This window comes from Gallinula chloropus (genome assembly GCF_964237585.1).
Source record: "Gallinula chloropus genome assembly, chromosome: 6".
Classification (NCBI taxonomy): domain Eukaryota; kingdom Metazoa; phylum Chordata; class Aves; order Gruiformes; family Rallidae; genus Gallinula; species Gallinula chloropus.
The window spans coordinates 677,369-702,595 of NC_140091.1; the positions used below are offsets into that span (position 1 = coordinate 677,369).

The 25,227-nt window shown below is 52.4% G+C and overlaps 1 protein-coding gene across 1 annotated transcript in view; it reads left to right on the forward strand.

Annotated features, from left to right (window-relative positions):
• NEGR1 (neuronal growth regulator 1) overlaps nucleotides 1-25,227 on the forward strand; it is a gene marked incomplete at its 3' end in the record, with an annotated part of 199,670 nt that overhangs the window by 137,135 nt on the left and 37,308 nt on the right. The window contains exons 5-6 of the mRNA XM_084266054.1: nucleotides 10,393-10,513; nucleotides 15,210-15,361. Of these exons, the coding sequence (XP_084122180.1) occupies nucleotides 10,393-10,513; nucleotides 15,210-15,361 (273 nt within the window). The remainder of the gene's footprint in view (nucleotides 1-10,392; nucleotides 10,514-15,209; nucleotides 15,362-25,227) is intronic.

Here is a 25,227-nt window from a genome sequence, read left to right on the forward strand (position 1 = left end):
CTGAAGCTGCCTTTCTCACAGCCCTTCCTCCTGGGCTCGACAGGAGTGTGCTCATCTCACTGGGAGTGTCTGACTCCCTCTCATCTCTGGGGGTGCCAGAATTTCCCATCCCCAGGTGGGGTGTTAACCCCTGCAAACTGGGTGGGATGCAAAGCCAGGAAGTGTCTGTAGTGACTGGGAAGGAGCTCTCCTGGGAAGTCAGTCCTGCCTGGAGCGGAGGCTGCTTCTGGCTCCGGACCGCTGCGAGCTCTTCAGCCTCCAGGTGATCCATTTAAATACCAGCTAAAATACAGTTTGGGAAAATTGAAGTCTTAATAGAAGATGACTCATCCCTAAAGAGCTCATGCATTTCAAGAAGCAATTTGAAGTCTGCAGCAGGCTGTGTTAGACTCCAAACTAGAGCCAAAATTAATGGAGGGCTCTTCAGCTTCCAGGAGCATTCACTTGCCCAGATTGCTCTTCAGCAAAAACAATTACTTAAAATATTTCTCCTAATAGTCAACATGTTGCAAAGCAATATTTCTCCTAGTAATTGTGGTGTTCCTTGCTGCTGGGCCGTGATGTAGTCTTCCCTCTGCTTTGCAGGCTCAGTGCCTCTGAGGTGATGGTCTCAAGGGGGTGTGGCTGGTGATGTCAACTGGGGTCATGATGAGTGTGAATGGGATGTCAGTCCTGCCACATCCTTAGTCCCCTGAATCTATTTTTGTTCTCTCCATTGGGAGCCATTGCTCCCTCAATGGTTCTGAGAGAGAAATCTGTCCAGCAGAAGAAGTCTGTCCATCAGAGTGCACGGTACAGCCGCGATGCCACACGGCACCGGGCCCCCTCTGCTCCTTCCCTGGCTGCACTCAGCGTCTCAAGCAGGCATCCAGGCCCTGATAGGGCTCTGATGATATTGTTACGACTTGTTGTCCCCTGGTGAGGTTGCTAAATTAGGTTTTAATAACTTGTGCAGTTTGGCTGGCGTGCTGCAGGCACTGGGGCAGCTCTGGGCAGCGATACTTCCCCTTCTGTCGTGGGAACCAAACCCGTGCTGGTGACACAAAAGGAAGGGGAAGCTGCCAGCATCGTTCTTCAGGCGTTATAACTCATAAAGCCAGCTCTCCGTGTGTTCTGCCTCTTCTCAAATGAAAACAGACTATTTTGAGGCTGATGTGACCGTTTTTGGACCTCAGAGTTGTGGAGCAAGCACAAGCTTGGGGATGAAAGCTGCAGTGCCTTGCAGGCAGGGCTGCTCTCAGCGCTGCTCCCCGGAGAACCAGCACGGGCTGCAGCGCTTTGGATCACAGAATCCCAGCCTGGGCTGGGCTGGGAGGGACCCCAAGGGTCCCAGAGCTCCAACCCCCTGCCACAGGCAGGGACACCAACCTCCAGGCCTGGAGCTACACAAGGTTGCCCAGGGCCCCAGCCAACCTGGCCTTGAACACCCCCAGGGATGGGGCACCCACCCCCTCTCTGTGCAGCTGATGCTTCAATACCTGCTGCTCACCACGTGTAAAGATGGTGACAGTGTCCTGTGTTGGGCTAGCAGGAGGCCTGGGAACCCCCAGTTCAGAGCTGCACTGAGGTTTTAGCCTATAACTTAATTTCTGAGCTTTGTTCCCATCTCCAGCACTTCCTGAGAGCTCCTGAGAGCCAGAGGGGCTTCTGTGGCAGTGCTGCTCTTGGCTGGACACCCCCCCTTGACCTCGGCTGCGTGTACGTGTGTGCCCCTCGCATCTCAGCATGGGTCACCCTGTCTCCATCAGCTGGCATCTGCCACCGATTGCTGGGGACAGGGGGGGAACCAAAACCTCTTTATGTAAACTCCACTTCTCTTTAATGCAGAGCAGTAGCTTCCAGAGCTCTTAGAGCTCGCTGGGTGAGGTACATATGTATATCAGCTATAACACACTGTCAGCGAACAGTGGTTTTCAATCAAAAGGGCTGTCAGTGAAGCTGATTCACTAACAGGAAAGCTGTCAAGCTGTGACAGCTGCTGTCTTTGCAACCCCAAACAATCTGTTCAGCGCTAACTCCGACTTATGCTTCCATGTGCTGTGCAGCAGGGAGGAGTTCTGTCCTGGAAATGCCATCGGAGGGGGGAGCACCCGGGGTGCTCTGTGTGGTCAGGTCACATCCGAGGGGTACAGGGTAGCTGTCTGAAAAAGGTGCTGCTTCTGTCTTTTGAATTTATTTATTTTTATTAATTACTAATCCAAATTTCAGTACTCTGCCTCACTTTTAGGGTAAGCAAGAGCCTGGAGAGTTCATTGCTCCTGGAACTGGGGAAGAGTGTAACCTTTGTGTTGGAAAGGGCACGTGACCCCACACACAGCGCTGGGATCTGTGGAAATGAGCACGGGAATTTGCTGTTACAGGCACTGCTCTGATGCTTGATGATCCCAGGACCTCAGAGACCACAACTGGTCAGTCTGGAGGAGGAACTGTGGAGCCAGGCTGGTGCTGCTGTCCAGATGCAGACACTGGTATTCGAATTGTCAACCTTTTCGTCTAAATGAAAGAGGAGCAGCACCTGGGCAGTCTCCTCCTTGAGCAATCTCTTCCAGCAGCAGCTTACCCAAGTCTCCCTTGTTTCAGTTTTGGCTTGTTCTTACTTTCCTGGTCCTTAAAGGGGATAGGGAAGAGCTTATTCCTTCTCCCCTTCTGTCATGCACATTAAATGATGTGGTGCATCCCAGGAGATCGTCTTTATTAGCTCCACTAATCCCAATTCCTTCTGCTTCTCCGAACTTGTGTGCTTCTCCAAGGCCACCCCGCTGCCCTATAAGTGAAGTAGGTGCTTTGCACCAGCAGTGTGTCTGCTGAGTGTCCCCAGGAGGTACTGGCACCTCTTCCCAGTATCACACGGTGTCAGGTCCTGCTTCCCTGCCCCATCATCTCAGGAGAAGGGAAGGTTGGTCACCTGTGAGACTCTGGGGCTGTGGACTGAAGGTGACACACAATGTTAAACAACAGCAGGTAAGAGCATAGCTGTGAGCTAATTGTTGTCTCAGGGCATCAGGGGACCTTAGCCAACTTCATCAAAGGTCTGCATAAGGCAAGAAATGGAAACTTCATTTCTGAGACCTTAGAAGAGCTGGGCAAGGTCCTGGGGACCAACGTTCAGAGGGAACTGGTGGTCACCTGGCCTGTCTCCAGTCCCCAGGCACGTGCTGGGACTGTAACAAGATGTGTCTGTGCCTGGGATGTGACCTGGGGATGGCAACAGCTACTGTGGGGTCATCAGTGACAAATTGTGTCACTGATTCCCACTTATCCCTGGGGAAGGCAGAGGGTGTCACGTGTTGATGTTCATCAGCTTTTGACACGTGGCACGTCAGGTGCAGGTGTGAGGAACGTGGCTGGGAGAAACCTGCCCATGGTGAGGATGCAAAATGAGTCAGAAAACTGTCATCCAAAGGCTTGTCAGGCCCAAGGGCTGTGGGTCTCCAGGGCCTGTCTGGTCACCAGGGCTTGTCTGGTGTCCAGGTCTCTGGTTAGTGATCGTGCTGTGGTTTTGGGCAGGGTCAAGCTTCAAGGGTGGGGGTGCAGAGATGCACCCCATAGGTGTGTCAATGCTCTGGGCACCATTGGGGTAGAGCTGAGCAGTGGGGAAACTTGTTTTAAACTCTGTCTGCATGCAGCCTGGTTTCTCATCACCCTTGATGTCTGTGCCTGCCTCCCCTGCCTCGGGCTTTGGCTCCCTTTCCAGTGGGACCTGAGCTGCAGTTCTGACCTACACTGAGATGTTTTTCATTTTCATTCCAAACTCCCTTCCCTTGGAGAGCTACCAGCTTTATTTAATTCACTTTCTCCTCAGCTTTACTGCCAAGAGATCCGCTGTGCACTGCCTGGAAGTTGCTGGAGTCTGTTGCTTTTATCCCCCTTACAGGGAGAGAAATGGCAAAGTAAAAGCACTCGTGTTTGTTCACACCCAGGCTGGTGACCAACTCCTCCTGCACTAGCACTGGGTGTCTGACAGCATCCCCACCCCACAGCAGGGCTCTGGGATGCTGATACTCGCTCTGCCCCTTCCACCTCCACAGTGCTTGTGCCACGAGGGAAGAGCTGTCCCTGGCTGTCCCTGGGCACCTTCTCTGGGGGAAGATGCTCCTGAGTTGCAGAGATGCCCTTTACCTTGCAAGGCAGACAGCACATCAGACCCCTGTGCCCTCCTCTGCATCCACTGCCCATCAGTGCTGCAGTGTCTGGGTGTCACCTACATCCCAGCAAACCCCCTTTCCCCTCTGTTGTGCCTCCCAGTCTCCCTGCATGCTGCACAGCACTCTTAAAACCCTGTTCTAACAGGGTTTGTGTATTTCAAAGAAAGGTCAGCAGCATGGCTGGGTCCTGTGGATGCTGTATCTTGTGCCATGAGGCAGAGGAGTTACCTGTTCTCCTCAGGTATGTGCAGGTGCTTGGCTGTTCTCTGCTGGTGAGAAGGTTCCAGTGGCAGCTCTTCCCTCACATCACAGCCGAGCGAGCGCCGGCACGTGAAGTGGGGTTTCATGGCAAGAGCTGGCTCTAACACCCCTCAGCTTTCAAGTCGTGGTGCTTGTCTTGGTTCTGTTTGAAAACTCTGAAGTTCCCTCCTTGTGGATCTCTGTGTCCTCGTCTGGAGCCCACTGAGGTGGCTGCAGAGACTCGGGTTACGTTTGGACCGAGCTGCAGCGACTGAAGCTGACCTGCCACATCGAGCACCGACCGTCTGTGCCCCATTTCTCTGTTCACCTGCCCCTCCGAGCTGCTGGCCAGCTGTACCTGGCAGCACAGGGTCTGCTGGGTCCTGCTTCAGGAGATGCTGTTGGACAGACCCAGCTTGGAGACCCCTGGGAACTGGGGGTGTCCCCCCCCAGCTGCTCTGATGGACATCGTGAGGTTCCCAACTGCGGGGAGCTTGGGGAGGTGAAGGTTTTGGTTGGAGTGGGAGTTTCTGGTGGTGGGAAGGCTTGTGTGAAGCAGGGCATGGTTATTCACAGAGGGATGGAGAGCTGTGCCTGGGCTGGGCCACAGGGGACCCAGCAGTGGGTTGGTGTGATATGGTCTCTGTAGTGACCACAGGGACACCGTGCTGCCTGGTGCAGGGACACAGAGCAGATGGCTGTGTGCTGGGAGCTGCTGTCCCTCAGCTGCCATCTCCTGCAGCTCCCAGAAGCCTCTGTGATCCTGTGCCAGAGCAGCTCCTCATCACATCACGGGGTGTGAGTACGTGTGCCGAGCTGGGGAGGGAGGAGCAGGGCTGGGTGGATGAGCAGTAGGATTAAAGCTGGTGGACAGGCAAATGAAGCAGTCCTTCCACCTTGTGTTTTCTCATGTAGCTCCCTGGGGATCTTCACTGGTCTGGGGAGGCTTTGGGGAGTGTTTTCCTCTTCTTTTGTCTTCAACACTTTGAAAAGCACCGTTCAGAACTCCTGGCTGCCAGCCTGCTTTTGTTCTGTGTGGCCGATGGTGACTATTTTTCTCTCCCACATAATTCCTTGCTGATCTTAAGCCTTCCTCTTGACACTGAGGGGTTTATTTTCAAACCAGTAACTGTGCCAGTGATGGTGAGGGTCTGATGTGGTGCAGTCTGTTAGGTAGGCCACAGGGAGGTGTGGGTTTTGGGGTGCTGGGTGATGCACCCTGTGACGTGCCAGATTACACACGGGCGATGCTGGAGAACCCTCCACAGTTCACACAATTGTTTAATCAGTTAGTGATGAAAGGATTACTGCTCTGTAAAGTTAAACCCTGAACAGGACAGGAACAGGAGAGGTTCCAGGTTGCCTTTGGAAATGCAGTTGAACCTCATGGATTCTTACTGATACCTCGTGTGTTTGCGTATAAAATCCAGGTCTGTGTGAGCCAAGAGCCCTCTGAACTTGGTGGGTTTTGAGAAGTTATCACAAAAAGATAGGGAAAAAAATAAGCCACTGAGGCCAGTGATGGCTGAAGGGATGTCTCAGAGTTTGCCATGCACTGGGGAAGGTCCTGATGCAAAGAGCCCTCCGGGAAGCTGCTGCAGCAGGGAGGGAACAGGCATAGGGCTGTGGCTGCGAAGAAGCTGGGATAATGAAGTTGTGGAGACTATTGTGAGACCGTGTGCATGGTGTAAAGGACAAGCTGCTCTGGGAAAGGCTTCTTGCTTTGCTGCTGAAGCACCCTGTGCAAGTTACTCGTGTGCTTCTCCCAGGCACAAACCTGCTCTTACCTGTGAGTCTCCTCCTGACGCCCCAGAGAGCCACTTCACTAACAAAAGGCTGCCTTAGGATGCCAAATTAAAATCTGATGAAAACCGGGGGAAATAAAGGACTTTTTTGACATTTACAATTAATGCCACAAAAGATGTTAGCTTAATCAGACAGTGTGGTTCATCAGGAAGGTGGGATTGGAAGCTGCTAGCCCTGAATGCCGGAGTAAAAGTTAATAAATTCAGCTCATCATCGCTGGGCACGTGCTCGTTATAATAATTTACTGTCCATACCAAGTCTTTATAAGCATTGTAATTAAATATAAAATGCACATTAGAATTATAATGAGTAATTAGGGCAACATAACCAATATGCATGAATGTCCCGAAGCTCATGACAGTGTTAAAAGAAGGAGCCTGTTGTAGCTGGAGGGGCTCTGCCCCTCCCTGTGCCTCGCGGCACGCCGGCACGTCGCCTGCACTGCTTTTGCTTCCCTTTAGGTATTTGAGAGGAAGTGGGAAGTATTTGGGTAGGAAGGCAGGTTCAGCAGTGCACTGTGTCCTTTCTGGGTGGAATGAGAGTTGTAGAACTTGGTTTCCCAGCACAAATGCCTTGTGTGAGCGTGTTGGTGGGCTCTGCTGAGCAGACACCGGGGGGGGAAGGAAGGAATTGCAGGGGTGGGAGATGGTGATGATGGTTTTCATGTGTCTCATTAACACCCTGGGGGAGAGATGGAGCGAGATGAGTACTCAGCATCATCACAGGAGATGCTAATAGGGGTATTTATTGAACCTTGAATTGTTTCACAGAATTGTAGGGGTTGGAAGGGACTCAGAGATCATCGTGTCCAACCCCAGTTGGTACAATTAAAGGGGAGGGGCATGCATTGGGGTGTGGGTCTGCACGTGGTGTAGTGCTCACTGCCCCCAGGCTCAGGCACTGAGCTCAGCCAGTGGCCTTGTCAACTGGAGGCATCTTTGGTTGTGGGACAGGAGTCCCTGAACCATCACATGGGTGTTCTGGCTGACCCTGTGCTGTGCTCCTGTCCTGCCTCGTGCTCCAAAGCAGGAGGGGAAGCAGGTGGCTGAGCTTGTCCTGTGCTGTTTGAGCAGCAGCTCTGCTCGTGATGGTGCTCGGGGGTGTGCAGGCACCTTGTGCTTCGCTGGGCAGGACTTGGGTGACCCCCGTGTGATGAGGCTGAACCCAGAGTGAGTGGCAGTGGCACCTTGCGTTGCCTCCTGGTACGTGTCAGCTCTGGTTCTCCTCCTCACTCACACCCTTCTCGTGTCAATCCCCTCTGTGGGGACACATAAATCCCTATTTTGGGTCAGGAGGAGCCCTACCCCTGACAGACACGAAAGGTCCAGCCCAGTCCTGAGCGCCCACCCGAAAAAGCCTTTCCCAGCACAGCACTTCCACACGTGTGAGAAGCTGATATTAAGAAGCTCCAGTAATTTATTTCCAAGTCAGAAATGAAGCATTTATTAAGTGCTCTGCTCTGCGGGGAGGAGCTGTGGGAGAGGATGGAACAAGGATCAGCATGGGGAGAAGAGTAAACCTACAGCTCTGAGGCACAGAAGCCCAGTGCTGCTGACAGGGATGCAATCAGCACCACGTACACGGGGCTCTTCCTTGTTATTTTACGTAAGGCTTGTTTAGGAGATAGAGAAACGAGCAATACCTTTAAAATGGCTTGTCTTTCTCAAACCGTGCCTGTTAACACCACTGGTACCTTTCACATCAGCATCCCCTGGCAAAGCACTTCTGCCTTCCTGCTCCACCTGGCAGCATCTCCCTGGGAGTCCCACATCCCATGTCGGGCACACTCACCCTGGCAAAGTGGGGGTGAACTGGAGGGCTTCCAGGCACCCCCAAACCAGGCATGCTTTTGGGGAAGCACGATGTCCGGAATGAGCCATGAGTCGAGCTGGTTTTGGGCTGAGTTTCTTTGGATAAAGGAGGCTGAGAGAAGGAACATGCAAGAGTTTAAGTGGGTAAAAGTTCTCTTCAAAGAGCAATTTGCTCCTCTTTGTATCACCGTTGCCAGAGCAGGTTTTGAATTGAGCAGGGTGCATCCCGTGGCCAGGTGGATGTCTGTACATCGTGTGTGTGTCTGTGCTGGTGTGGTGCTGTCCAGCCAGGCTGCTGCTCTCCCTGGAGCTTTGAGACCTTAGATGGAGGGGTCCCATGGGAGCATCGGAGTTGGACTGGCCCCGCTTAGGGCAGGCGGGGGGACCAGTTCCCCCAGCAGTGCCTGGCAGGGTAAGGAGGGCAGCGAGCTGGTGGTACCCAGCGTTCAGCAGCCTCGCTGACCCTGTGCCTGTGCGGTACCAGACGGTTGTTTCCTTTCCATCATCCCAGTGATGCTTTTGCATGGTTTATCTGGCACAACTTTTGGTTTGTGTGGTTCATCCTGCACAGCTTTAGTGTCGTTCTTCTGAGCTCTTCAGAACACAGGCTGATCCACGAGCTTTGGGGTGCTCCGGGCAGCTGCCGGTGCCACGCGATGCTGGAGGAGCAGAGGCAAAAAGCAGCCGGGTCACAGATCTGTACGTGATCAGTCTCGCTCAAAGATGCTTTTTCAGATGCCTTGACTGCACAGACTGCTCCGTTTCTCAGGGCAGAGTGAGCTTTCCATCTCCCTGTTATTTTTATGGAGCAATTAAACAACCCTGCCTCTTTTCTCTGCAGCTGATAGAGACGTGCTCCTGCAGAGTGGTTATGTGTTTGCTATCCAGTTCAGATTTGAACATTACTGGTTGAAAGTTAATGGAGTTACGGATTGTGTTGGTTTGGTGTAATTGTTGGGAAGAGCTGAAGGCTGGGGGTGTGTTCACCAGCCATGGGAAACCAGAGTAGGTCTGTCTGCCCAGCGCAGGGCAGGATCTGAGGGAGAACCAGTTCTGTGTTTAATCCCCCCCAAAACATCCTCTTGTGGTCTCCTTAAAGGTTGAGACTCGTGCTAAGGGGATGTGTTGGCTTCCCCTGGGCTGTGGCAGCTGCATGATGCCTGATGTGCCTGGCAAAACAGCTGCTGAAGGTGTTGGTGAAGGATGGGTGAGCCATGGGGGAGACCTGCCATGCCAGGAGCCTGGCTCTGGCTCTGCTCCCTCACGTGTCCAGGGTTCCCATGAAGGGTTGTGGTCTCTTTGCCCCCCACGCTGGGTGCTGGGCGAGGTGCTGAAGGCAGCAGACAAGAGGCAGTCAGCATTTTACGTGAACATAAACACCTTGAAGCAACATCTGGAGAACTGCTCGGGAAAAACAAACAGACTCTTATTTAGAAGTTCGTGGCTTGGGTTTTATAGCGACTTTATGATGCACATAAATTATGGTTTAAAGACAGAAAGTGTAACAGGAATTCCAGGGAGAAGGCGGTGGCTGCTCAGCCTCTCCTTTGGTGATATCTTTCCTGAGGAGTTCGCTGTGTTTTATTTTCAGCTTACGGTTGCTTTTCGCTGGCAACTGGAAGAAGTGACAACAGCTCTTTATCTTTATTTGTATCTGTGGTTCTAAGCTGGAAATCTTTATTGCTATTTACAATGTTTGCTATATAAAAAGACAAAATGTATTTACTGAAACAACTCTGTATCCGGTGCCGTACTGGGAAAGCCGCGCCGGGTGATGGTGTTTGCCGATGGCTCATCGCTGCCAAGGTAAGTTTCTTCTTTTCATATGCAAAGCCAGAACCCAAACCCCATCGGAGGTGGTGGGCTTTAGGTGGTGGGCTTCACTTCGTGGGGTGTTTGCAGAAGACAAGCGGTGCTGGCCACGTTCCCTTTGCTCTGGACCCTGTGCCGCAGGGTGCTGCTGAGCCCCTCAGCCGCAGCAGGGTCCTCCTGGCCAAGCCAGCGGGACCCCGCAGCCAGCATCAGCGTTGGGGCATCCATCATGCCTTTTTTTTTTCAGGTTCCCAGGTTCTAAACACATCTCACCACTCTACAGTAGCCATGTTGGTGTTGAGTGGCTGAGTGGGAAAACCAGCTTTCTGGAGCATGGGATGGCTCTTGCTTCATGTCTGGGGTACAGTTTTTACACCAGATACACAGAGCATGTGGCAGAATCTGCTGGGGGGGGGTGGAATTTGTACACAGCTGGAAGAAAACGTGGTCAAATGTGAATCGAGCTGGAAAATCCCTGTGGCAGGAGGAGAGCAAGGTGGAGCGGGCCGAGGAGACGCGCCGCTGGGCGATCCGCGTGCCGAGATGCAAATACCCATTTTACGATTCTTTTCTTTCAGTTGCCCCCACAATTCAGGAACTTAAATCCAGCGGTGTGATGCTTGGAGGGAACGGACTGATACGGTGCGAAGGTGCAGGAGTTCCTGCCCCGGTCTTTGAGTGGTACAAAGGAGAGAGGAAGTAAGTAGCCGGCACTCGCCGACCCACTCGTGCTGCCGGGGATGCTGCCCGCTCGCGGGGACCCGGGTGGAAGAGTCAGGAGGCCGCCGGGCTGGGTTTGTCCCCCCTGTCCCGAAATTCATGCTGAGCTTTAAAGAGAGGGTGCTTGGAGGTGTTGTGTGGCTTTTAGGGGTTTTTTCTCAGTTTCCTTACAGTTTTAGCTGCTGTGCTCAAAAATAAGGCGTAATCAGGCTGTCCGTGGCCAGGCTGAGAGAGTGATAATTGCAGTAATGAGCCTAACATTTATATGTACTTTAGCAATTACAGCCTTTTAAGTATAATAACCAGAAAGGAGCTGAAAAAGTCTACTAAAAGGTTTTATTTTTGGGCTCAAATTCATCTTCATGCATTTCCCTGCTCAGGGTGTTGGGGTGGAAAGGTTGTTTCATGAACAAGCCTTTCAGTCAGACCTTAACACGTACACATTTTCACCCAGTTTGTGCCATTAGAGGTCCAGGCTAGAGGTTTGCAGCCCCCAGACTCGAGCAGAGGGGCTGCACATCACCCAGGAGAGGGGCAGGAGAGCACACTCTGCTTGAACCCCAAAACCTGGCTCTGCGCTTCCATATTATTTATAGCTAGCTTCCCCTCCAGTGCTGCTTGATGGCAACAGCTGCCTCTGCACAGGGTCTTTTTATTTTTAAAGCAGATCACTGGCCAAGCAGGTTGGTTTTTTTAATGGCAGTGTTTGTTTTACAGCCCTTAGCTTATTTTGAGGGCTTGTTTCTGTCAAGTTTATGGTGCAAAAGCCAGGGGATGCTGTCCCTGCCCTTACGCACCTTCCTGCTTCTGGAATTTCCTGGCCTCTGTGTGCTGGGCTTCTCAGCTCGAACATCCCATTAATCCTGGGAGTTGGCATGAGAATATTAGTGACAGTTTTCCACAGAAAGCCATCTGTCCACTCGTTTCTCCCTGGCCAGCTGCTCCCCTTCAGGAGCACTAGCTGCTGTGAGGATGGTCAGAGCAGCCGTGGCTGTGGCACTCTGGCTGTATCCTGGAGCTCTCTCTAACATGGAGCAATCCACCTTTACTCTGCAGGACAGGAGATGTTTTTCTTTCGTTGGAGAAACTAATCCACAGCTCATTCCCAGGGGTGTGTGATCTATTGTACACAGGCTGGGGGGAGCTGGAGAGGAACAGATTTTATTGAAATTTACATATTTAAATTTAACATGGAGCATCACAGGGCTCTGCATTCAGTGAGCTGCTGCCAGCACGATGGTCCCCTGTTTATAGCACCGACCAGCCCCTCTCAGGCGGGTTCAGTGCCGCGGCAGCGAGGCCTAGGCCGAGCGTTTCAGCACCCCAGAGTTGTGCCTTCTGGTTTCTGGTTGGTGTCACCTGAGGCTCGCTGGAACCCACAGGAATACCTCCCTGTCCTGTCTTACCACTGGAACACGATGTTAAATCCAGCAGACTGTCCTTGTTCGTTAAGCTGTGGCTGACACCTAGGCCAGGCCTCAGAGGTTACGGGGGGTCTCAGAGCCCTTGCCGCTGGCTGGAAAGAGGGAAAGACGTATCCAGGGTGTTTTCCTCCTGCATGAGCTGCCCCTGGGTGATGGAAACCCAGCACAGAATGAGCCCTGGACAGCCCAGTGGCTGTATTAATGCAAAACTGAGAGGCTCAGCTTCCATGGGTACTTCAGAGCAGCCTGTGCTCGCTCCTGTTGAGAATTCGCATGTCTAGTACAGGGATAAATCTGTGTCCTGGGAGTGCACACCCTGCTCTGCTCTCTGCACAGAGAATCCCATCACTGCAGTTACTCTGGGTTTGGGGATTTATTTTTAAGATCTTGATAAATTTGGAACAAAGGAACGGTGGGAGTTGATCTGAAGCCTGAAGTGTGTGGTCAGTGTCTGAAACAAGCCTTTTGGGTGCATAAGCTGTGTTGTTGTTACATCAACTAACATAGAGTCAAACCCAGAGTTTCCAGACTGCGGGGCTGTGCAGACCCCAAGTTGAGGATCCTGGGGTTGGGGAGGGTGGGCTGAGCTGAGCCGGGGAGGGCCTGGCAGTGTGGGGGAAGAGATAGTAAAAGCATCTTACAGACATCAAACTGCACAAGGATTCCCAGTGGAGAGGAGGCTGGCTTCCCTGTGCTGGCTCCCCAGCTCTCCCAGAGACTCCCAGCCGTTGGAGGATGTTGTTACAGGGTTCATGCAGAAATCAGATCTCAGGAATTAAACCAGCACAGGGAAGAAGCCCAAAAGTCACCTGTGTGAAAACATTAATTCCCTTATCCTCGACAAAGCAAACAAGGCTTACATTCGAAATGACAAAACTCATTATAGTGGCTTAATATATTATAATAACGTGGAGGTATTCAAACATGAAACCAAAGGTGGGTGCCCCTCGGGGCGGGCACTGATGCAGGATCTCCTTTGGATGTGTAGGTGTAATCTCTGGAAGAGAGATGGCTCTTCCCTTTATAACCAGCAGTACACAGCAGAGGTGAAGGGATGAGTAGGGTGGCTGCACGCAATGTAAAACGCTGCTCCAGCCCCAGAAGCTCCGTGGTGGAACCCCAGGAGCAGCAACCACCATGTGCAGTCAGGGAGCGGAGCTGGGCGGCACACGGGGCGGTTCATTTGGCAGTAAAAGCATCTGGTCCTCACGACTGCCAGAGGCAATCCTCAAAGCTGCTGAGTCTGTGCTGATGCTGACCCCTCAGTCCGGTAATTAGGTGGCTTATTGATGTGCACACCTATCCCATTCCATCCACTCTGCTCCCAGTTCTGGTCCCCAATGTCACCCCCTCGGAAGGGATGTGGAGGGATGGTCCAGCCTTCACTGGTGGGAGCAGGGACTGGGGGAGGAGAGTGAGAGGAGGAGGGGAAGGGATCTGAGTTGGTACCCGCAGCACTCGTCCCGTCAGCAGCCTGGGGACGGCAGTGGATCTCATCGAGCAGGCACAGAGAAAGCTTTTGATGAGGATGTTGCCTCGCAGGGGACATGGGGAGGGCAGAGATCCCAACCCCCCTTTGCTTTCCAGACAAAAAGGTGTGTTATGCTCAGTTGTATGAGAGATGCTGTAGATTGGAGTGCAGCTATGGGCCAAAGGATGGAGAGGGCTTGGAAGCAGCAGGTTGGCAGAAGATGTAGGTGAAGTGGAGCCATCTCCCTGGTACCCTGACATCCCCTGGGACAGCAGCCAGGAGTTTCACTCCCTGAAGGCGATGGGATGGTGGCACTGCCCTCCTGATGGGAAGGGATCCCTGGGAAGGGTCTGACCTGGAGCTGCTGAGCCCCCCAAGCACCCTGTGCATGGCGCCGGTTGCTGCTGTGCTGGTAATGCTGTCACTGGCTGTGGGTGTCGTAGCAGGATGTGTTTTGGAGCAGAGAGGGCTCCTGGGTTTTCCTGTAAGGAGGCAGAGAGCGGAGGGACAGACATCGGCAGTTCATCCAGAAAGGATAAACTTCTGCCTTTCGCAGCCCGGTGAACTGGTGACTCTTCCAGCTGCAGTCTGTACCCCAAACTGGCCTTTGCAGTCCCAGTGCTTTATATTCCCCACAAAACCGGGTGTGTCTGGATGTGCTGTGTCCTCTCCCCAGCAACGGGCTGCTCAGAGCAGATCAGAGGCCTTCACAGCAACACTAACAGCGCAGGGACGAGAAGCCCCCTCTGTTCACAGCAGCAGCCGGTGAGGAGGTGGAAGCAGAGGCACTGACAGGCACTGTCCAGGCCACAGTGTGCAGGAGAGCAGTTAGCAACAGGCTTAAAGTGTTTCAGAGCGCTTAGAGATCCACCTTTACTTCCAGGGTACCCAATAGTGTTGTTCAATAAGCCAAAGAAAGATTGTAAACTTGGTCTGGAACTCTGCTCCCAACGGGAAATACATGAACTCTGAGTAATCAGCTGTGGCTGGTATCTTCAGGAGGTGGTTGCCTTCTCGCCTCCGTGCTCAATCAGATGTGGTTTGCCTACAACACCAACATTTAAACTCATCCCTTTCCTTTGCCCCTGGCAGGGCTTTGGAAGTGACATCAAAAGACCTGCACAGTCCGTATGAAAATTGGGCAGCACCGAGCCAGGTGAAGAGAGCCTGGCTTTGGCTCTTCCCTGCACTTGGCTACCTGGTTTCAGGTCAGGTTGCTGCCCCAGGATGTGGGGCTGCTGTAGCACATCGTTCCCAGTTGCAGGTCGGATTAGTAGCCATAGAGGTCTGTAAAATAAACCACAGTCACAGTCCTGCACAGTCACCTTTCTGGCTGCCTGGTCCTCCCCTGCCCTCAGCTGGTGGTGCCCAAGGGCACAAACCATCTCCAAGGTCCAAAAAACTCTCTGAACGACTTCCCAAGACAGACTGTCCCAAATAGGGTGTTGAGATGTGCAGGTAGCTTAATGCCCAGCTCAACGTCTGCACCCTGGGCCCAGGTTTATGCCTGGCCCTGTGGCCAGGCAGGGCCTTGGCTGTCCGTCTGTACATCCTGTTGTCTGTAGGGAGCAGGCAGAAACCGTTCCCCTCAACACCCCGGGGCTCCAGTGCTGCTCATGGTCCCTCTGACCTGTCGCCATGATCCTTTTGCCTGACAGACGACACGGGCAGCTTGAGAACAGTGTTTGGGTCTCCTGGGTGTGCTTGGAAAAAAGCCAAGACAAAAGAGGTTGCTTGCATGCAGTGCGTGAGTTACAGAGCCTTTCTTTTTGCTTTCTAGACTGATCAATGGGCAACAAGGAATTACTATTAAAAATTATAGCACGAGATCCCTGCTTACTGTTACCAATGTGACAGAAGAGCATTTTGGCAACTATACATGTGTCGCTGCCAACAAGCTAGGGACGACCAATGCCAGCCTGCCTCTCAACCGTAAGTAACGCGGACATGTGGCAAACGCTCACGGGGTTTGTTTCCTCGGACGCGCATCCCAGAGCCAGGAAATAGTCCTGTGCTTCCCCCTCACCCCAGTTTCTGCACAAGGTTCACAGTGCCATTGCGTTCCTCGCCTGGATGGTCGCTCCGTGCTGCAGAGGGGACTCTGCTCTGGAAGGGGTGGCACGTTTTGGGGGGCACAGGGAGTTACTGATCTGCGGCAAGCCCGTGGATAAACCCAACCCGCCGTCGGGGTGTGGGGATGGAATTGGGGTGACAAATCTTCCTGCTTGGAGTAGTGATAACACATCACTGTAGTAACAAAGCCAAAAAGGTTTTCAGCTCATTTTGAGGGGTTGACCGAGCTGAATAACGGGGGTTTCCAGAGCCCCCCCGACATGGCAGTTTGTCAGTCACTGGCCTCTGGTGCAGGGAAGTCGCAGAGGACTTGAAGCTAAATCTTTTGGAAAAGCTAATTGGTATTTTAACAAGCAAAGCACTGAGATTTTTAGGATGAAGGTTACCTCAAATGGTTCACTGGTGTCCTGCTTGGAAGGTATTTTTATCTGTGAGTTTGAAGTATTTCATGTTTATTGAGTATCTGTTGGCAGCATCCGAAGATGTTTGTACTTGGACTTTTGGGCTGAGCTCTTCTAATAGTGGTGAAACTGAAAGGCAAAACCTGGAATACACCTGAGACACGTTGCTCAGCACAAAGATATGAGTAACTGGGGGGAAATGTGGATTTCTCAGTGGCTTAAATCCCAGCTGTGAAACTTCCTTCTGCATGTTCTTCCCATAAACACGTGATGCCGGCGCGCTCCGCGTCGCTGCGGAAGAGCCATCGTGGGCAGAGCAGAGCAGAAGCCCGCCTGGGCTGTTCTCTAGCATAGCTGAGCTGCCAGTGGTGGCAGCAGAACAACGTTACACCTATCTAAAGCAGAAAGCAGAGGAGGATTCTGCCAGGGGAGATGGCACTGGGGCATTTGCAATTCAGAGAAGGGAAAACGAAGGTTTGGTTTAATTTTGAGCAGAGCTGAATCTGTCTCTTGGTTGCCACCAGGATTTTATGGGCTGTAAATCGTTGACGTGCCATGCAGCCGTCCTTAAAAAGCACTTTGAGATGCAGAGGTTGAAAATGTCGTTTCAGTATCAAGTACATTGTTACAAATCATAAAAATAGATGTTCTTTGTCGTGAGGGAGACGGGACGTGTAAAGCAGAAGAGTCTGAGAGGAAGTGCTGAGATCTGGGTCTGATCCTGACCTCATGGAATGAAACGTGGGGGGATGTTAGCTCAGGGGTTTGAAGGACTGAGGTGTGATGTCTGATTTTTATACTATGATTATTTTAATCCAGTCAAGACAGGGAGAGGTTTCCAGAGAGCTCTGATCTAGATTTCAGCTTGGAATGGAGAAAATTCACTGGAGTTCTTTTCCTTGCATTAATGTGATCCAGGGGAGTGTGTCACTTAAAAAAACATAGAGAAAGGAAGATGAAAATTGCAGAGCAGCAGTTCATTAGGCATGGGCTCCCTCAGCCCCCAGAGAGAACCTTCCACGTACACTCTGTGCTGCTGGCAGCGATGGCTGAGCATATGCGCCAGCCCAGGTACGTGGGGAAGCGCTGGCAGTCAGGGGCTGGTGCCCACACTGGATAGTCAAATACGGGGTTAGGAATCATTTCATCATCGTATTACTTGGTGAATGGTAGAAATCAGACCCTGATGTCTTCCTCTGGTGTGTATTTCAAGCTGCTGGGGTGCAGTGCAGCCCGGGATGTGGGTCGTTGCAGTAGCATCATTAGCGCAAGCTGCCAGGGATGCTGCTCCGGGGCCTGGAGCCCCACCACACATCTCCTGCCTTCCCGTGGGGAATGGCAGAGGGTGCACAGAGACACGGGGGGTTTTGGGGTGGGGGGAAGGTGTAGGGTGTTCATCAAAACACCATCGTGACGTGAGCAATGGTGGGAGCGCTCAGCACCCCTCTGCTGTCAGGAGCTGGCACCTCGCCCAGCATCGCCTGATTCCCTCTGCTGTTGGGCTTGATTTCTGGAAGAAAAGCATTTGTAGCAGAGTTAGGAAATTGGTATTTTGTTTCTTTGCCTGTCCCTGTGCAGCACACAAACATGATCGTGGCTGTGCAGAGCTGGGAGCTTTCTCTGGGACAGACCTAAGCACATGCCCCATCCCACTGTCTGTGTCTGGCACAGACCCAAAGCTCAAGGGTGCTGGAGAAAGGATTGTTTCTTCTGGTATGGAGAGGACTCCTGCTTTGTGTGATCCATAAAGGCAGCCTTGAGTTTACTCAAAGCCATAAAGCAGGTAAAGGGATGTCAGGACAAGGTAAAAGCTGACTTCAGCTGTGCCATGGGCTGAGAAAAGGAGATGGTAGGTTAATGGAGCTGTTCCTGGCCGTGCCTCGGGGCAGGAGGGCACCTTGCCTGGGGTATGGCTGCTCGCCCGTGGCTGGGGACCACCCCACTGCGGCTGGGAGCTGAGGACAGAAGGGTACCCAGAGCCAATTCTGTCCCAGGGACAGATTTCCAGGTCAGTCTCTGGAAGAACCTCGTGTCTGGGAAGTCATGAACATCCCAGCTCCCACAAACGTGATGCAATGTGTCCTGTCCCTCACTGGGGAGTCGTGGGCTGTGCCTGAGATCCAGCTATTAATAATAGATCCAGCAGCTGTAGAAGAGGACGAGCAGCCTTGTGGGGACAGCACAGAGCGGGATGGTGCCACTCAGTTAATAACGAATGGCAATCTGCTGTTCATGGTAAAGTCCCCAGCATCAGGTTTGTGTGGGTTTGCACATGAAGCAGGGGACCCTCCCACAGCACCGGTGAGAGGAGTGCTCCTTGGACGGCCCCATCCTGCCATCTATGGGCCTCGTCGATCAGGTGTTCAGCACTGGCTGTTCCCTGAATTTCTGGTCCTCAGGAAGAGGAGGAATGTTGTCCGTTCCTGGAAGTAAAGTGTGGCTTTGTGGATGTGTTAAAGCCAGGAGATGGAGTATTATGGTGTGCACCCAGGGTAAGAGGCTCCTGCTGCAGGGGCGAGGAGCCAGCAGGGAATGGAACAGCCCCCTGGTAATTAAGTAGACTCTGCTTTTAAATTAGCACAATCTTCGTTCAAGGCAGTTTCCCACAAAACCAAATGTGTGTGGCCATTGCAAGGGGAGGGAGTTATTAGCCACTGGTGCTGTGTTTATCAAGCAGCCCCAACTGAGATGGTCTCTGTTGCTGCTAAAGCAGCACATCCTTACCAGGAGGTCTCCTGTCCTTGCACTGTCCTGGCCAGGAGCCACAGCAGGTGGTGGATCTCACCTGCTCTTGCAAAGCTGAGTTGTGTCAGGTTTTCACTACCTTTCATCAGTGAGGATAGAGGTGGAGCTGTTACTCAGCCCCTACTTCACCTCCCTCAGTAGGATGTGGGGTGAGATGCCACCACAAGCCCTTGATGAGGTGCTGGAGATCCTGGGCCAGGCACAGGGCTCACCTCTGCTCCGCAGCACCAGAGATCCAGGCTCTGTCAGTCAGCTTGTGGGGTGCATTATTAGACCTGGCTTGGTTAGGGGTGCAACCCCAGTGCCACACCTCATCCAGCCTGTCCTCACCTCCTCTGCCTGAGCACTTGTTAAACTAGGGCAAGAAACCGCCTGGTTGCTGAAATCTGCTTTTTTCATCTGTGCATCTATGGAAACTATGAACCTGCTGAAAAGGCTCCTCACAGGGGCCTGAAATTCACTGCTGCATGTGGGACCTGTCCCTGTCCCCTGGAGGAAGGGCACCCACAGAAGGCTGGGCTCACGTAAGCCATCCCCTCGCAGGAGGTGAACATAACCACTATTGATTATTGTGTGTTTATCCTTGAAGTGTGGGGTCTGTGGTCTGAAGAGCACCTCCTGTACCTTCCCTAGTAGTCTAGGGGTGCCACAGACACAGGCAGGGCCTTTCTCAGGGAAACTTACAACACAGAGGAAGCATCCACATCCCTTACTAACAGCAGCCAAATGACTTCCCTTCAGTGGCTGGTGGTGGGAGCAGGGGGTGATGCTGATGCTCAGGCTTGTGCAGGGTCCCAGGTAGATGGTCAGATGTGTGTCATGGGCATGAATCCTTGAGAGGAGCTGCAGGAAAGGTCAGTAGTGACGTTTGGGAGGGGGGGATTCAGCAAGGGGTGTGAAAGGGGGTATTGTTTTCTGGGCTAATTTAATTGCTGCAGCTGAACAGAAGTGCTGTGCTGAACGAGCACCCAACTGTGAGCTGACGGTTAGTGCAACATGCTTGGAGTCTGGTCTCACACATGTCGACATGCCAGCAGCACCAGACCGTGCCCTCAGGCTGTGCGTGGTGATCGCACGGTGTCCTGGCTGCAGTGTGAAGATCCCCAGTTGAACTGCTCTGTTAATGTTCTCAATACCCTGGATTCCATGCCTGGAAGTAATATTCTTCCAAGGATGTGAATTAGCTCATTGCAAAGTGCACATAAGCTGTCAGAGTCTGTGTGTTCCTCAGTGACACTGTGTGTCATGGTGTGATGCTGGCTGTGTCTACCAAACGTCCAAGGCCCGGCGGCGTGGGGAAGGGTCAGAGCATCTTTGGTCATAGGTTTGCCAAGCTGGTGGAGGGGGCTCTAAACTGAAGTTGGTGGGAGAGGGCAGCCTCAGCCCATCCCACTCCTACCAGTTCGATGCCAGTGGCAGCAGTAGCTGCCCAGAGCCTGGGAAAGGATCACAGGTCAGTAGATGCTGAAGTGGCTCTTTGCCTTGAAGGTTTCTGTACGCCCTTATTCCTCCAGCTTTAGCAAGATTTGGGGTTTTTTTCCCTCCAGACACATCTGGGTGTGAATTCTCAGCCTCTGGAGCCCAGGCTGGTGCTGCTGGGCTGGTCCTTATTGTCAGTGATTCTGTGGCTGTGCAGAGGCTGCTTGGGTCATCTCCTGTTTGTGTAGTTTGGTGTCACTGTTAAACTCAACAGCTTCATTTTAGTGACCCAGGAATGGTGTTTTAGTGTGTTTGGGTATGTGACAGGTTCCTGCTAAGCTTTAGCTCAGTAGCTTTGCCTGGGCTACCAAGTTTGACATGTCTGGGAAGAAATGTGTTCTCCAGGGAAATTCCCTTTGTCTCGAGTGTTTCAGCTGTTGTCCAATTACCTGAGAGATTTTGCTGTTTTATCTCTCCAATGCTGGCCTGCAGAGCAAATCAAACTTGAATTTGCATCGTTCTGCCTTGTGTCTCAGCCAGGGGGGCTGGTCTGCACCAAAACCAAGATTAAAATTATATAAATATCTCCATGCATATAAATATTTAAAAGCAAATTCCAGTCCTCATTAGGAGCCTGTTCCAGGGCTGCTGCAGTCACTCACGAGACAGTTACTGATTTAATAAGGTTTGGATCAAGCCCAGAGTCTCCTGTGCAGAGAACTGGTGCCATGGACCTAATTTTTCAGGGGGTTTTTGATCCCTTCTAGCCCTACTGCTGGGTCCTCCCCGCAGGGCAGGGCTCTTCCCCCAGGTCTCAGGAGGGGTGAGGGACAAGGAGCAGGTAAATCCTTTCTGGGAACCTCCAGATCCTTTGTACATGGGTGGTCACACATCGGAGCTGTCATGCTTTCTTATGGCTTCTGAGCTTCTTCAAGGGATGTCCAGGTCCACATCCCTAGTGTTTCAAGCTGTATGCCCTTTACAAAGCCAAGCCAAATCCTTCTGTCCCATCTGGAAGCTCCTAACATCTGCTGTGTACCAGTTCTGATACAGACTGAGGGTGACTCCGGGTTCTTTTGCCCCCCTGTGCACTCACTGGTGGGTCTTCCAGTCTAAGCCCTCAGTCCTGCGTACCACATCCAACAGGACCAGCTGCTCCAGCTGCTCCATCACAGATGGGAACAGAGGCTGGGACAGACACCCGGTTCCTCATCAGCATGTTGGAATTCAGAGCGTCAGAGAGGCAGGGAAAGAAATCAGGGAGTCAGCTCCTCAGGGACCATTCTCAAAGATCAAGGTGTCTTCATCCAGGGCGTTTTAATTGAGTGACCATGTCCCCGTGGAAAGCAGCTCTCCAGAAGCTCTCAGCCAGCCCCAGTGGGACTCAGAGGCAAGGTAAAAGCCTTTCTTGTTCCCCTGTCCTCGCACAGGGTGAAATGCAGATGCAGAGCTGAGTTGTGCAGGAGCTGGGAGTTCTCTTCACATCCCAAGTACACCTGCAGGACTAATTTCCCAAGGTCTTGCTGAGACAAGGAGCCTGGCAGAGTCAAGAACTCAGCACCTTCGATTCATATATTCCTGCAGAATAAGATAAACAGCCCAATCCTCTGTTTATGTAAGCTGTGATCATTCTGTTAGGTGCTGGGTTTGAGATCCTTCCATACGGATGCCAACTGCTCCTCCAGGTAACAGTTACTGAGAGTAAAGGATAAATTTCCTCTAAATCCATTCCCAGCTTGAGCTTTATTCTGAGTTACCTGTCAGTGAGTGACTGAGATGGGGCAAGGGCCAAATAACCCATCTGTGCAAGGCCAGTAACTGACACTTCTCCTTGACACCTAGGAGGAACTTAAAAGCCTGAGGGTGTATCTGTGTTTGAGGGGGAAAAGCAAACCCACCAACAAACCCCCACTGCGCCTGGCTGCAGATCTTTACCAGAGTTGCCTTTATGTTACGTGTTGTTATGTCTCTGATGTTCTCAGATTGTGTAATTACAGCTGTAGCCAACAACATTCCACAGAGTCACAGATCACAGGGGTTGGGAGGGGCCTCCAGAGCCCATGGGGTCCAACCCCCTGCCCAAGCAGGGTCCCTAGGACAGGTCAGGGCTGGAATCTCTCCAGAGAAGGAGACTCCACACCCCCTGGGCAGCCTGTCCCAGGGCTCCCTCACCCTCACTGGGAAGAAGTTCTTCCCCACATTGGGGGGGAACTCCCTGTGCTCCAGCTTGAGCCCATTGCCCCTTGTCCTGTCCCCACAGACACTGAGCAGAGGCTGCCCATGGCCCCTGTGTCCCACCCTTCAGCTATTGATAAACACTGATCAGATCCCCTCTCAGGCTTCTTCTCTGCAGGCTGAACAGCCCCAGCTCCCTCAGCCTTTCCTCCCAGGGGAGATGCTCCAGGCCCTTCAGCATCCCTGTCCCTCCTCTGGACTCTCTCCAGGAGATCCTGGCTTTTTTATACCAGGGAGCCCAGAACATTTAGATGCAGATTATTAGTGGAGTGGATAAATTGGAGAGGTTGAAGCATGTCTCGAAGCATGTCCAAATGTTTGTCTTGGGTATCAGTTAATTATAATGATTAAAGCATCCAGTGCTGCCTGTGGAACTCATAGCAGGTGGCTGAAGGCAGCGGCTGCCCGTGCCCCAGCCTGGGTGAGGAGCTCCAGTGGGCAGAGCTCTGCTGGAACTCCTGTTCCTTTCCCGGGGAAAGGAATCCTTGAGGAGAATTAACTGTGCAGAAGAATTGGAGGTCCAAAGCACACCGTGTGTGTACCAAAGGGGATGAGAACTGGCAGTGCTGCAGAGTGTAATGCCACACACGTGTTCCACAGGGCGGTCTGGAACAGGGACTTCAGCCTTGGCCTCCAGAGCCCTGCAGAGGGAGGCAGGGCTTCAGAGAGAGGTGATAGGAAACAAAGGGTGACAAAATTCCCCTGTCAAGAGATTAAAGATGACTACAGCCTAGCTTCTGCAGGAAAAGAGGCTTATGGAGATATTGCCTAGCCTAGAGAAGATGTATTAGGAAGTTTTCTCATAAAACAAGCCCAGGAGAGCTTTCCCCTGCACTAATCAGTGGCAAATGTTAAACTCGACGCAAAGTCAGGCATTATGAAGTGTAGAACTTACTCTCATAAAGAGTTGCTGGGGCTTTAAGAAGGGGATTAAGCTTTGATTGAGTATGCCAAGAGTTTTCTGAAAATCAGAGAACAGATTTTAAACACAAGGCTGGCAAATGCTGTAACTGAGATAATTTGCCAGATCAGTTTGATGTTATTTAACAAAAGCAGTTGCTTGGAACCGAGCAGCATCTGAAAGGTCTGTGTGCTTCTGCTGTGTCAAGTGTTCTCTGGAGATTACCAGGAAAGGTGGAGGTGGAGATGGTCTCCACAGCTTCTGTCTGTGTTCTCTGGAGCGCTGCTCCCTGTTCCTGTGTCACAACAGTTTCTGAGCAGAAGAAAGTGAGACAGAAGCAAAATCTTGGGGTTTTTTTTTTTTCTCAGTGAGAAGTATAAAAACATCCCTCAGCTTTACAGGTGAGAGCTGCTCCCCTGATCCCCCAGTACGAGCACTAATTAACCCTGGGGTGCTGAAACACTTAAGTAACAAAATGCTGAGGTGTTTCAATAAGCATCTCAAACAGGGGCCTCAGTTAGCGTTATCCTTAATTCCCCCTACAGATCTGTGGTGAGATGCTGCCTGGGTTTGCAGGAATAAATGGAAGGTGGGAGCTTGCTCTGCTCAGGGCTCCTCCAAACCTCAGGTGAAACGTGTTGGCATCAGGGGCTTGGCTGGTGCTCACAGCATTAGGAACACTGAGGGGAAAGGCCTCTGAATTTCTGAGAAAGGAGCTTTTTCTCCACACACACCATCACACAGAGCAGAGCTGACACCTTGGTTTCACAGTGTTCTGCTGGGGAGTGTATAAACAGGAGGGGATTCGACTTTTTAAAAGGGTAGGTAATACCAGGACAAGGGGGATGGGGTGAAGCTGGAGGAGGGAAGGGGGAGAGGAGAGATTGGGGGGAAGTTGTTTGCAGAGAGAGTGGTGAGGGGCTGGAAGGGGCTGCCCAGAGAGGGGGTGGGTGCCCCATCCCTGGGGGTGTTCCAGGCCAGGTTGGATGGGGCCCTGGGCAACCTTGTGTAGCTCCAGGCCTGGAGGTTGGTGTCCCTGCCTGTGGCAGGGGGTTGGAGCTCTGGGACCCTTGGGGTCCCTTCCAACCCAGACCAGGCTGGGATGCTGTGATCTCCAGCAACAACAGAAACGCTGCTGTGTGGTCAGATGCTGTTGGAGACCTTCCCTTATCAGCTGGCCTGTAAAAAGACTTTCAGTGTGGGGTGTCCAACCCTGTGTCCTTGGTCTGGCACCAGCCTCAGATGGAGCAGGAAGGGGCTCTGGTTGGAGCTCGTTACAGAGCTGCTAACGACTTAATTTTTGCCCAGGTTTTGGAAGTGGTGCCTGGCTGTGATGCTGTGTGGTGACAGAGTAGAGGGAAATTGGCCCTGAATAAATGTTTGTGCAGCACCAGTGGAGCACAGGGAGGGCTGGGGAAGGGGTGGTTTCCCCACGTGGATCACTGCGGTGCCGCGCTGCTTGGGAACGTGGTTGCTGCAGCCAAGGGATGGAGCAGGTCCAGAAACTGAATGGGGAGGCATTTGTCACGCACAAACACAGGCTGAGGGGGGAGGATTTCTAGCCCTTAGAGCAGCTGGGCTCTGCAGCCACCTCCAGCAGAGAGTGGGGGGGCAAGCGACCGAAATTATTGCGGCAACGAAGCTTGGTGAGTTTGTCAGAGGGATTTGTCTCCAGTGCTAAAGAAATGAACTGCAGGAAACGAGCCTTGGGGCTGCTCTGTGCAGGAAAGGAGACACAGCTCTTGAGCCCTGTCCCTTTTCTGCTCTTCCAAGGAAACCTCACCTCAAAGCCCTGTGTTCCCCAGGGACTGGTGCTGGTTGGACCTTGTTTCCCTGTTAAACAGCTGGGGGATGTGGTTGGCATTGATGGGAACCCTCAGGCTGGGTCCTCTCACCAGCCAGGGTTGGTAAAGCAGCGTGAGGGGGATGTTGAGACGTCCAGTGTAGGCATCCTGTGCTGTGGAGGGGCTGGTCCAGGGTGCTCTTGGCTGGGGTTGTCTGGATTTGGTGTCCAGATGAACGGG